The 13,907-nt window shown below is 40.1% G+C and overlaps 1 protein-coding gene across 1 annotated transcript; it reads left to right on the top strand.

Annotated features, from left to right (window-relative positions):
* Positions 1 to 4,686: 4,686 nt before the first annotated feature.
* LOC307019097 (transmembrane protein 47-like) lies at positions 4,687 to 12,381 on the top strand. Its single transcript, XM_079649721.1, has 3 exons — positions 4,687 to 4,989; positions 7,950 to 8,090; positions 11,472 to 12,381. The coding sequence occupies exons 1-3, from the start codon at positions 4,794 to 4,796 to the stop codon at positions 11,651 to 11,653; spliced, it is 519 nt and encodes a 172-aa protein (XP_079505847.1). The 5' UTR covers positions 4,687 to 4,793; the 3' UTR covers positions 11,654 to 12,381.
* Positions 12,382 to 13,907: the final 1,526 nt, after the last annotated feature.

Raw genomic sequence — 13,907 nt, 5'->3', positions numbered from 1 at the left:
AAATGTGGTGGGGACAAAATTGTTCATTCCAAAAAGCAGTGGGGACATGTCCTCAGCGTTCCCAGCCTTATTGACGACTATGCTGTTCATCCTTCGAGAGCTTTTAGTCACAGAATTATCGTCCTCCCCGAAGGAGATTTAAAAACACTGAATGAATCCGTTTTGCAGAGTTTTGCTGAGACTGCTACCAGCTACTTTTTAAATCTCAGCCAAAAACTCACCCCTTTGCACTGGCTTTTAATACTAGTTGAACATTACATTTTTACATTTGTATGTGTTTTTATATGTTTCTAGTTATTGTGCTTTTTATCATGTTTTTAATTATTGTTATATTATTTTACTCCCATTGTGTTATTTTATATTGTATCTATTGCCTGTACAGCATTTTGGTCAATTGAGGTTCTTTTTAAATGTGTTATATAAATAAATAAAGATTGAGATTGAGCTTTTGTTTCTTTCTCTGAAAACCTAAATCCTTAAACACAATCCTTCAACAGGTTTGAATATACAGTTTAAAATGACCAATATTTTAAAAACGTTATTGTACAAATGTGGATTAAAACTGGAATATCAAATAAGGACAACTTCTGAAAAATAACCATAATGTTGGCCGTGTGCAAAGGGGAAACATCATCATCACTGGTGACACATTCAACAGTAAGTTACCTTGATTCAAATTACATATTTCTGTAGGTCTGGGTTAGATTGGAAACATTTTGGATAACATACCCATGTCAACAAAATGCACTGTATGAAACGTTACATACAGTATTACTTTACCCAACAACTGTGGGGTATAAAAATGATAGAAAATAGTCTAATTAAGTATTTTAGAAATTGACCACAGCACTCTGAAGTGAATGAACGAGTACATGTAGACACATCCTTTCACAGTCTGACTCACAGCATGACTGGTGATGGTGTGATGTTTTTGTTACGGTAAAGAGAGATAGAGATAAGTAGGACCGGCCTGAAGTAATGTTAGCATCGTTAAACAAGGCCTCATTGGTTACCATGGCAACTTATAGCTGGAAAACCTCAGGAGGCTTTTTCTGGGCCTCATCAGCTGCCGGCACTGCAGGAAGACCAGCAAAGGATGACGTCATGTGATGAGCAGTTTGTGAAGAAGCTTTTTCACCTCTCAGACACACTATAACCTTCATCATCATTGCCATCATCATCATCATAAAGTATGGTGAATCACAGATGTGTGTCATCACATACGGTATGTATCCTTTTTTAAATGCCCCACCCTTTTATACTTTTCACTTCGTTGTTTTTTGTTCTTTTATTTGCTATTTATCATCCAGAAAATATGTTCACCATTCTTGTGAGTCCCTATATTGGCATGTTGGAGTCTCAATAACTTCACATAGATATTTAAAACATGGTGGATGAGACTAGACAGACGGTTTTGTAGGTGGGTGGCACAGTGGATAAGTCAGAATTAAGGACAGGGGATCCAAAAAAAAGAGGTAAAAAACATGACCTGGATTCCATTTATGCTCTTTAAAATCACCATGTGGGGAGTCACCATTGTCCGTCTCAAGTAGCTTTGTCTGCACGGCAGATTTTCTAATGAGGGGCTTTTGGAGGAGGATGACAGAGCGCTCTGCCGTTCTGCCGGGGAGGAGGAGGGGAGTTTAAAGGAAATGAGCAAGGCTCTGTCCACGGATACGCCTAATACTAGATTCCCCCTGCTCAGATGCCCTGCTGGCAGCTTGGCAGCACTATTAGGACTGAGAAGGGTGGCATTAGTCTGAAACTCTCATTATGTCAGACACACTGAAAACCTCTAATCTAGCAACCAAATGAGAGGGGTAGAATTAAACCAAACTTGGCGATAGAAGGCAGCAGACTTGCAATTCAAAGTGCTCAAATCAGTGTTGTTTGTACTTTGGACTACTTTATTTGGAGAGCAAAAGCTGTGCTCTGAATATTTACTTCTAGCTTTTCAACCCATGTTTCATTTAAATCAGGTCACATCTGTTCGCTAAATACAAAAGCTAGGACATGTTTACTTGTGCACAGAAATAGAGTTTGTGTGTTTTATCAGCAATATTGTAACTGTACATTTATTGTAGTATGTGTTTTTCTTTGTTAAAATACACTGGATTAAAACATTTATTTAAAAGTCTCACAGAAAAAGTCACACTCAAGTTAAGTATAGAAACCCGTTGGTGAGTACATAATGCCTAAACTTAATAAATGAGGATCTTGCAAGTTATCCCCATATGCAAGTTAAGTTTCTATAATGAATGAGGAAGGAGAAAAATAGATCACATACAGTAATCTGGTTGGATCTCATCATGAGACAGATGCATGACAATTTGTCAATAAATCACTCAACACATAAACAGATCTTGATAAATATGGTGTTTGCTGTTAATAAATGCACCTTTAATGTTGGTGAATGTTGCTGAATTTGGTAAATAAGAGATGTTGTGGTCTCCATGCTGAAAAATGTATTCATTGACATTTCATTTATTAGGTGTTTTTTTATTCCGTGGCTGTCGGTAAAAGATAACATACCCGCCATGTGTTTGAGCAACGATACAGGGGTTATTTCCCAAAAGTGGTAAAAATATCAGCGAGCTCGGCCCACACACAGGCTGTGTTAGCAAGCAAAACCGGATTAAAATAAAAGCCCAGCTATCAAATAGACAGCTGAGCTCCATTCTTATTGTGTCACAACAGTTTCCACGCAGCACTGGATTATGTATGTCTTTTGTGGTCAATATGTGCATATAAATGCTGCTACTCATGCTGCCAATGCTCTCAACATGGTATCTGTTATAAATAAGGGTACAAGCTGTGGTAAAAAGTAGAAATAGTAGAAATGCTGTGGGATTTCAAATCCAAAATGTTGAATCTGCTGCCATCTGTTGGACCATTATCACAGTACAACATTCATACTCAGATTGTAATGACACTGAAGAGATGGTTCAGATTTTTGGAGACAATACGGTCGAACTTTTTTTTATCAAATGGTTTTATAAAAACAGAGCTATTTTACATTATGTATTATTAGTATACAGTAGCACCACCTGTGAGTCATTTGTACCACATTTCTAATCATAAACTTTAATATTGTATCAAAATAAGTCCGATTTCTTATAAATTGTAAGATTTAATAGTTTGGTAACATCATTCGTTCTGTCTGAAAATACACACTGTGGGTCTGATATAAGGGGAACATATATTTAATTGTTTGGTTGATTATAGGATTTTTAATATTCTTGTTTTTCTCGCTGCTGTGTAAATGTTGAATAATGTGTATCCGACTATGCATTTAAATAAACTGAGATTCTTGAACATATAATATGGTAGGGTTCTGCATTTTACTAGTGAACGTGATGCTGACAAAAATCTGGAACTTATGACAAAGTGTTTTGGTATTTCGTGTGTGTGTGTGTGTGTGTGTGTGTGTGTGTGTGTGTGTGTGTGTGTGTGTGTGTGTGTGTGTGTGTGTGTGTGTGTGTGTGTGTGTGTGTGTGTGTGTGTGTGTGTGTGTGTGTGTGTGTGTGTGTGTGTGTGTGTGTGTGTGTGTGTGTGTGTGTGTGTGTGTGTGTGTGTGTATGTGGACAACTTTGTTGCATTTAGACCTCTTGAAAGCACTTTCTTTGGACATGCCATTAACTTGTCGACCCTCTGAAAGCATGCTGCTGTCTTCAAAGAGAGTAAACAAGTCTCGGTTCCTCCTTTGCCTTTCAAAATAAAAGCATATGCATTAGCAGAAAAGGAATTATATTATGTGCTGAGCACTTTACTGTTTGATCAAATAACAATTCAACTATACAATTAAAGTCTACATAATATTACATTTCTCCACATGTTTGTGTGACCTCTAAGCAGTGGTGTAACGTAACTAAGTAGATTTACTCAAGTACTGTACACTACTTAAGTACCATTTTTAGAGACTTGTACTCTACTTTAGTATTTAATGTAATGCTCCTTTGTTCTTCTACTCCACTACACTTTTAATTTTGGTACTTGTTTTTGTTATGCTAATACTTTTGTACTTTTACTTGAGTAACATTTTGAATGCAGAACTTTTACCTGTAACAAAGTATTCCTACAGTACACTCTGGTACATACTTCTATTTTTACTGAAGTACAAGACCTGCCAATAATATCCCCTCTTATGAAGTCATGATCAACCAATATAACTTTGTTTTTTGTGTATTGTTTTACAATAATTTGAAACATGAGTACATGCATGCAAATGCTTTTTGTTGGTGTATTGTGTTGACTAGTATGACTGTTGATCCCGGGAAAAAATACTGCTGGGATGACAAACAAGCTCAAATTTGAATAAACAAACTTACTTTGAATATGATGAACAAAAATAGATGGTTGGAGTGGGTTAACTCTTTGTGTGGCAAAGGGATTCTGTTTGTTCCATTGTCTCTCATTTCTCATCCTTAACATGGATGTTGAATTGCAAAACAAATCACTTTAATATAAAATCTTGTAACTGTGACTAACCAGTCCTTTGTTAATTGGTGTACCATTCAGAATAATGGATTAGTCAGACCTTGATGAGCATCACAATGTGTTTTACAACGTCACTGCTCTGGTATGTAGAGGAAATGTATCAGAAAGCCTGAAATCCTCAGCTGCTGCTTCAATTACTTTGAAAACCCAATCCAACCGGAAGTCCCATGTTAAACTCCTCCAGCTGCACACGGCACCCAAACACAAAGCAGAGAGGGCTATGGTGGGTGCAGACGGACCTGCAGTAAGCTCTTTCCCACTGTGACTGACCGGAGTGTTTCTGAGAGAGAGAGAAGATGTCTGTGGACGAGGTGTTTGTGTTCCGGCCCTTCAAGCTCATCGCGCTGCTGTGCCTCTTCCTGGCCCTCTGTCTGGACCTGGTGGCCCTGTTGAGCCCCGCCTGGGTCACCGCGGACCATTTCTCCCTGTCTCTGTGGGAGTCCTGCTCACTGTCCGAGGATCAGTGGAGCTGCTTCTCCACGCTCACATCTGGTAGGAAACACTCTTTTGTGGGTTTTTTCTATTGTTTACAACTCTGTGTCCTTGGAGTTAGGATGCTGTTATTGTGTTGATGAGAGAATATCCAGTCATTGTGAAAAAAAAGCTGAGATGTCAACGTTGTAGTAGTTTTTACTTTTTGGGGGGGAAACTTTAATTTGACCATGGTTTAATCCACTGAGTCTTATGTACTGGTATCTGAAGTGGTAGAAAGTAACACCTTTTTTTTGTTGCTACTTTGTATTTCTACCTCCAATAATTCAGAGGTAAATCATGGCCTTTTACTCCACTACATTTATTTAGTACCTTTAGTTACTTTTGATTGGATGTGAGATATAAACAACACTTAAATAGGACTTGAGTGACACCTGGAGTACAATTCACAATACCCTGCAGTATACAACCTCATTCAAATGAGCTCAAACTTTAAGAGCTGTGATAACACATTCATGCACAAATAATTATAATCAAGACATATAATATTATTCTGAAATGGACCAATCAGCATAACGAGTACTTTTACTTTTGGTGCTTTATTTTGATACTTTTACTTTTTGGAGTAATTACGTAATATTTTAATTGCAATACTTTTATCTGTAACAGAGTATTCCTACACTCTGGTAGTTATCTTTACTTTAGTACAAAATATGAGTACCTCTGGGTATATTTGTGCCCTGCGTAGAAACTCTTGGTGGTTTTAAACCAGCATCTTTTTCAGTGGCCTTTTTTCAGAGTCTGTTATTAAGGCTACACAAAGGCTGCACATCCTACGTTTGACAAAAACAAAGAGGAATGTGTGTTGGATTGTACGAACAGTCTGACAAAGAGTCTCCCATGAAGAGTTGTTGCTCACTGTGCAGTGGCAGCAGCAGCTGAGGAATTCAGGCTTTCCTCTACATTTCCTCTACATACCGGAGCAGTGACGTGTTGAAAACACATTGTGATGCTCGGCAAGGTCTGACTAATCCATGAGTAAGGTTTAAAAACAATGCTGATTGTTTGATTACTCACTGTTTTCAGTAATATTCTGAATGGTACACCAATTAACAAAGGACTGGTTAGTCACATTTAATTTGTTAAAAGTAATTTTTTTTGCAATTCAACATCCATGTAAAGGATGAGGAATGAGAGAAAATGGAACAAACATAATCCCTTTGCCGCACAAAGAGTTAACCCACTCCAACCACCAGAAGGCTTTGAATGGGTTTATAGAGACTCATTAAGCGTTTTTCCCATCATCCATCTCACCACTGGACCCACCAGGTTGCCTTTTGTCAAACAGAAAACCCACATGACAAGAGCCTCTGTGCCTCCATCCCCCTTCCTCTCCCCACCAGAGGAGAAAACCCTTAAATGTGGCTGGTACAGTAGGTAGGCTTGTTATTAGGTGGAGCTTCCCTCTATTAAACATATAGTAGCTAACTGTTTACGTAGTACTAAAAAGACTCAAAGCCAGCTGTATAAATACAAAACAGATGACTATATCTATGGTGCCAAAAGCATGTTAACGATTGTAGCCGTTCTTTTTTAGGCCTTGGTTAATTTTGGGGCAGTTTTGTCTCCATCCAGACTCAAACATGCTCAGCTACAGAGGGCCCCTCTCTGGGGTCACTGACCGCCTCTGATATTGAGGAATGTGTTGGGGTGAATAGGAGGCGGGTTTGTTTCTTTGACAGTTTGCAGAGCTCATTAAAGTAACAGTGGAGAGGTGTGTTGAGGTTAAAGGGGGCAGTTCACCAAGAGGCAGAGCAGATTTGTTATGCACACATTCTCATACCTATCCCAAGACTCTTGAATTTCACTCTATCTTTGGAGTGACGCAATAATGCGGACACAGTTCAATGCAAATAATGCAGATGAAGACAGTGTTGTGACTTACAGCCTCGTTGTGGATGAAAAATACCCTTTTAATGTGAGTGCACTGTTTAATATTCTTTCAAGAGAGGGTGTTTTTTTATTTAATTTATAACCACATCATATTTCCTGAAGGCTGAATCGAATGGAGGTGTCATTGGGGAACAGTTCATTTTTACCTTCCTGAAGGAGCTGTGTGAGACACACTTCCAGGGAAGGTTGTTCAAATGCAAATTCTCCTTTTGAATCCTTTGAGGTTAAGGCTTACTCTGACAAGTGGGACATCAAAGAGACAAAACACAATGCAGACAGGAATGTTAAAAATAAGGTTTACGCTTCTGGTTCCTGTATTAAGAGGCTCAGTTCAGGAGTTGTGTAGGTCTTTCCAGGGAATCAATGAGTTTCACTTTTCCACCAGGAGCGACTGGAGTTTGTTTGGAATAAACAGAATCAATGTGCTGTTAAAAGGGCGCCATGGCTGGAAAACATGGAAACGGCTGGCAGCCACAAGCAGAAACTCCAAGGAGACTTCCCAGTGTCCAACTGTTATGGACACCACAGTAATGCTTCATTTGCACCACAGAAAGTTACCAAAATAGACCAAAAAACATCTATTTAACTGCATTTTTATATTCTGTTGTATTATAAAAAAACATTGATGGAGATAGTTGAGCATTTCACAATGCATTACAAATAACTGAGAGAATAAATAAGAGGCCAACGTGCACTGAAACACAGATTTACTTCAAAATCCAGTTTATGATTTATGAAAATATTGACAATATCTCAAAGTATACAGCTGTGGTTTCAATACCTTTATCGACAAACATAAGCTGTTGATGAGGGTAAACTCATATGACTTCAAGTTAGAAATACAAACTAAAATCCTCTAAACATGCCCTGATTACAATTTATTTTATTAACATGTTATTTTGTATAGCAAGTTATTAATCCAGTTCCTGTCTCTCGCGCAGGCTTGAGTCCGTTCTTCTTCACTCCTTCGCTCCTCTCTGTGGGATTAGTGCTTCAATTCAACATTGCTCTCCTCTGAGTGACGTTTGTGTTGCTGAACTCTAACCTGTGTTTGTCTCTTCCTGCAGACTGGCAGATTGCCACCCTGGTCCTGCTGGTAACCGGGGCCGTGGCCACTCTACTGGCCTTTCTGATCGCCCTGATCTCCCTCTGCCGGGGGACTCAGAGGCGGCACTATCGCACCGTGGCTGTGCTCCTCTTCACTGCAGGTACGTCTTCTTCTCCTTATCATTAATTTCCAACTATAAGTACTTAAAGGGGCCCATATAGGCTTTTGGGGGGTTTATATAGGTTTTATGCATTTAAATGGTCTGGAAAGGCTAGAAATCCCAAATGGAGTCTCTCTCCCTTCCTGAAATGCATCCATTGGACTAGTTTTAAGTTCCGTTACATAGTGACATCATTATGTAACACTATTTTCTATTGGCTTGCACTCTAACACATTGTACGTGAAGGGGCGGGACATCTCTAAGAGGTTGAGCCATCAAAACTGAGCTGGCCAGCTAACCAATCAGAGCAGACTGGGCTCTGGTATCAGACAGAGGGTGAAAATAAGGGGCCGCAGCCTTTTTGAACATTAAAGCATGTAAACATGTCACAGTGGAGGCACACAATACAAATATGAACCTGAAAATGAGCTTAATATTTCCCCTTTTTAAATCATTTGCCCTTTTCTGCCCCGAATGAATGTTTATCCAATACTAATGCACATTTAGAAACTGAAAGACAGCACATATACGTTGACGGCGACCACAAGTATTTCAACATAGACAGGTTTTTGTTTTTTCTTCCAGTGCTAACATTAAATAGAGGGGTGCAGAAGGAAAGAAGCAGCTGAATGAGGCTCCTTGGTTGAGCTCATTCTTTCTGTGGTGTGTGAGTCTGGGGAGCTGCAGTATCACGGGCCAAGAAAAAGCAGCCACAAAATGTGTGGACTTACCAACAAAGTGAAGTCACTGAAGGGGAAAAAGCTGCCACAGACTCAATCAGTATTTAGACTGCACCTCTCCTGCAGGCTTTGTGCTCTGGGTAAAGCCACTTTTTGACACTGGTGAGGGAGGATCTATTTATGAAACATATAATTAAAACCAAAGCAGTCAAGACACATTGTTCCCTGTACTATGTAGCGCTGCAATAACTTAGTTATAGCTCCTGCTTGCTTTATTTTAACGACAGTGATGAAATTCTAACCACTTACCGCTACGTCTTATCTCATGCCCAGTTATATAAGAAACAGACATCCTGTCATGCACCACAAATAACTTCTGCACCCTTATGAAGTTTAACATCGTTCGTGCTTGTGGAGTTAAGAAATCCATAGATGTATTTATTTTCTTGTTGAGAGTTTCTGTAGAAGAGAAGATTGACACTATTCTCCTATCTGTCGGTAAATGCTAATGCTAGCAGTTGGTTGTTGTAGCCTAGCGTAAGGACTAGTAGCAAATGGAAAGAGCTAGTTTTTTTTTTGGATTTATAATTTTTTATTTGTGAGCTTTAGAGCCGATTGTAAAGTAGGAGGTATTTTACGTTAAGATGGAGCCAGGCGAAGTGTTTCCCCCTGGTTCTAGTCTTTGTGCTAAGCTAGGCTAACCTGCTGCTGCCTGTAGCTTCATAAGTAACAGACAGCCATGTGAGTGGTATCAAGCTTCTCGTCTAACTCTCAGAAAAAGAGTATTTCCCAAACAAATTGACCATTTGTCTGATAAGTAATAGTATGATCCTCAGCCCTATGTGTGCCCATCATTTTCAAACCCATGGTATGCGGAAAGATATGGTTACGTTTTTTATAAACCAACATAAGATCCAAAGGTTTCTTTCTCTTACTTTAAAAAGCTGCAAAAGATGCACAATATATAATATTTTACATTTGATGTAGTATTATGGAGGCCAATTTCACTTGGATTAGGCTGGAATTAGCAAATAGATAATAATAATATGTAATGTTTTTAAACAGTGCAGAAACATGTTTCATTTCACTTTAAAGGGGAGAATAAGGGATTTCTGTCATGTTCTGCCCCTGGAAGCATCCGCCACAAAGGACCAGTGTGTGCAGGGAACTAAACGGCTGCGACAACTGTTAGCCATTTACTGAAAATCGTGGGAAGGCAGTGTTATCCTTTCCTGTGTGTAATTGCTTTAAGAGCCTTGCGAGAATAAGGTCTCCATACAGAGCAGCAGCAGCAGAGGGGTTGGACTCTGGTAAATGCCCGTTGGCAGGCCTGTGGCCGTGTGGTATTTATTTTCTGTCCAGAAATATGACCTCAGCGGGCTGCGAGCTCAGTCTGGGCTCCATCAACAGCGCAGCATTCTTGAGCTGCCGTCTTCCCTCCTGCACGCCCCTCCGCTCAGCCCTTCAGGAAGGAAAGGCGGAGTCGTAGTCACACAAAGTCCCTTCCTCAAGAGTCACCATACCGTGCGTGGGAGGGAACTGAGTGTACGCCATGGCTTTGATCGGACACATGCATGTCCCCAAACGATGACGCATGACGGTTCATGGTCCTGAAGGATTTTAAAGGGGAAGATTATTCACAATGAGTGAGGCATTAAAGTAATTTCCTTCAATGAAGTCAAGGTCAAAAGAAAAAAGGATAATTGTTAAAGAATTGTTTCATGTTTCAAAACATAAAGCCAAAGCACAGACTTTTCTTTGGGGTGCCAAAATGTGAGTCAGTCACTGTCCCAGGGGAAAAGACAGGCCACTTACAAAAACAGGAAACCCACAAGGGGGAGTTTCATGTAAATACTTTCTAATGTCTTGTTTATACATCAGACTGGATGAGGCATCACATGCAAAAATACTAATAAGCCAATTAATATACCTCAGCTCAGATTTGTGTTTGTCACAAGGCAATGTCTCCAGAGGTGTAAAGTAATGAAGGTGTGGTACTGAGGAGATGCACTGAATGAAATAGTACAAGGCTCATATAACATAGGCCTGTTTTAACGTATTCCTGTTTTCGTCCAAAAACATTCAAATGTTAGTGAGATACATTTGAGTGTGAATTTGTTGAAATCATCTTAAGCAGCAGATACACCGACTTGAGAAAGATGATCACTTCAAATAACCATCGTCTGGTTACTGAAGTGACTCTCGGTTCTCTTTGCAGATAAACACCTGACATCCTTTATTCTCCTGTCTATTTTTAAAAAGCAGCCACAGTCACATGTCTGCCTTTAGAGCAGCGAGTTCGCTGTCAGATCAGAAGGATTTATCTGGAAAATCATGAGTTGGTAAAAAGCAGTGAGGAAGGTGGAAAGAAGAAAATGAGACTGTGATGTATTGACATATAAAGGGTTTAATATCAATGTAAAGAAACAAAATTAACACAAGTAAACACAGTAGCCGAATGAAGAGTAAACAAATATCATAAAATGATTTAAAAAGTGCAAAGAGGAGACAATTGCAATAACTGTGTCTACAATCTAAAAGTAGATCCTGCAGTATGTGATATGAAATGCCTTATTTGACGTGGATGTATATTATAGCATGGTGGCCTTATACAAATACTGTATTTTATTTGATTGGTGTTAGTGTAGGGAAAGTGTCTGTTTTTCAGTGAAATCTAACATTTGACTCTCTTTGGCTCCAGTGGTCCTGCAGGCCTGCGCTCTGGTGCTCTACCCGATCAAGTTCATCGACGGCACGGTTCTTCAGACCTATCACGAGTTCAACTGGGGCTACGGCCTCGGCTGGGGGGCCACCATCTTCATGTTGGGCGGCGGGATCCTCTTCTGCCTTCGGACGGACGTGTACGAGGATGGCCTGTACTGAGACCTTCCTCAAGCTGCTGGAGATGCACACCTAAACACACACGCGCAGAATTCCCATACAGGAGGTGTGCTACTTTTTCCTTCACTCTGCACAGAGCTCATGTGCACAGACCCGGTCCCCCCCCCCCTCTCTCTCTCTCTGTTATTTTTAGACAGGTTGTAAAGGCCTAATTTAGGCCATGGCTGTATGAATAGGAGCCCCAGCACCCCTCCTCCCACGCAGCCAGAGGGTCCCTCAGCCCCTGCCGGTATCAGGGACGATGGCAGAGCTGAAGCACGGAGAACTTTCTGGACAAACGGCCACAGATGCCGGACGTTTCCACCGCATGTTGACCTGGATCTCTATTGTTAGAGAAGCGGGACAGTAGACACTCACCTGAATGTGCAGTGACTGAACATTTAACCTCATCTCCACATTTTTTTTTGTATACTTTTTTGTGGCATTTCACAAGGACAAGCTTTTTCTTAATGTATTTATGGCATCCACTTTATAATTATAAAAAACGTGATGAAATTCCCCCGCTGTGTTTCCTAGCTGAAACATATGTAGTAATGCTAAGCCTTCCGATGTTAGAAAGGTCATCTAAAGCGCCTCGAAACATGCTACAACCCTCGAGTGTTTATAGTTTGTTTGCAAACTAGTTTGTCTCAAAGGAAAAAATGTAAATGTGTACAAAGTATTTCTACATAAAGAAGAATCCAGAATAAACAATTGTAGTTTTGAGAGTATTGGGAGTGTGAATGTATGTTTGTTTTTAGTGCTACTACGTGGCATTCAGCAGCTTGTCTGTCACTCTGACACCCCCCGTTTACAAACTGACCTCTGACAGAGTTTCACAGGGGGAGCATCAGGGGCACTGCCTTTTTTGGGACCAAATAGCAGTGAGAGAAAAAATGCAAAACACTTTCATTATCCAGCACTCACATTCCTCGGAGGAAGCCACCCCATGGATATTTAAAGAGCTATGTCAAAATATGTAGCGTAATGAGCAACGCCAAAGATTTTACTGCAAACCTCAAGACACAGTTTCGCAGTTAATCTTTAGGAGTTATATATATTTCATAAAATTGCCTGGGAAGCATTGACAGCCCATGAGCTCATGGATAAATGTGCTAAAATGTAATTACTGCTGGCTTTTTTTTGTTTCATAGGGTAGCTGTAGGGAAAAGTACTTAATGTTTCCATTCAAGGCTGGTGAAGAAGTCTCCCTGGTTGTTTTATGTAACAGAAGGCACTGCCACACCTGAGCAGCCTGGTGTGAAGTTTCCCTGTCTTTACACCCCGGTGTTCAAACTGCAGCAGCTGGTTAAATAATCTCTGGGAAAGGGAACGTCTACAAATAAACAATTTACCCAGCTGCAGCAGTGTGAGAACTCACCAGCTGTGGACAATATGTACCCCCGCAACAAGAGCAGCCATAAGGGGAAAGTATCTGATGCCTAAACCTGACACTTGTCTTTTGTGAATGGTGCAATGTGATGTGTAAGAGTGTGAGGTGCCGGGTCTGTGTGTGTCTTATAATAGCCGTGACCTCCCGGGAATCCTTTAGATGTGACTCACAGTGTCAAAGGTGACGTGGTTACATGACAAGCAGGCGTAGGGTTTCTAAATCCTGACACAGAAGTGATCAAGTTACTTTTTATACCACGCATACGTAAAGCATGTTATGTTTAGTTAAACATCGGTGAAGAATGCAAAGTAAAACATTGACTCAGGCCAGTTGGAAAAAAAAGTTGTATTCTCTACAGTGGAAGAATATTAAAAACATTTAAGGATACACAAACACCCACAGTGTACCATCTGATCCACATAGTTTGCAAATAAGTTTCCTTAAGCCTGTTTCCTTTGCTTTTACTTGGCAGAATAGTGTTTTAGATTAGTAGTTTTGGGGTTGTAAAGGTCAATATGCAGTAGATGATTTGTAAGCGCTCCACCCACACGGTTACTGCTCTGCCTTCGTTGCCACTTCAGGGTAAAAAGGAATATGCACTTAAACAAATTGACTCACCAAAGGCTTTGTTTTAAGGCAGTAAAACGAGTTTCCCCTGCGATCTAATTAGTGTACTTGCTTCTGACTCCACCATGAGCGACTCACCCACGTCTTCCTCCATCTACTGGTTGAACTTGATAAAACCTGGTGTTGCTGCAAGAGCCCTCCAAACAAATCCTTGAAGTTGATATTTTCTACTAAAATGAAGGGTGATATTTGCAATGTGGCATCATTAACTACAATATTCATCCATAATCAGTGTTG

Source organism: Notothenia rossii, assembly GCF_949606895.1.
Source record: "Notothenia rossii genome assembly, chromosome: 9".
NCBI classification, from domain to species: Eukaryota; Metazoa; Chordata; class Actinopteri; order Perciformes; family Nototheniidae; genus Notothenia; species Notothenia rossii.
This window is presented reverse-complemented; position numbering and strand designations above follow the sequence as displayed.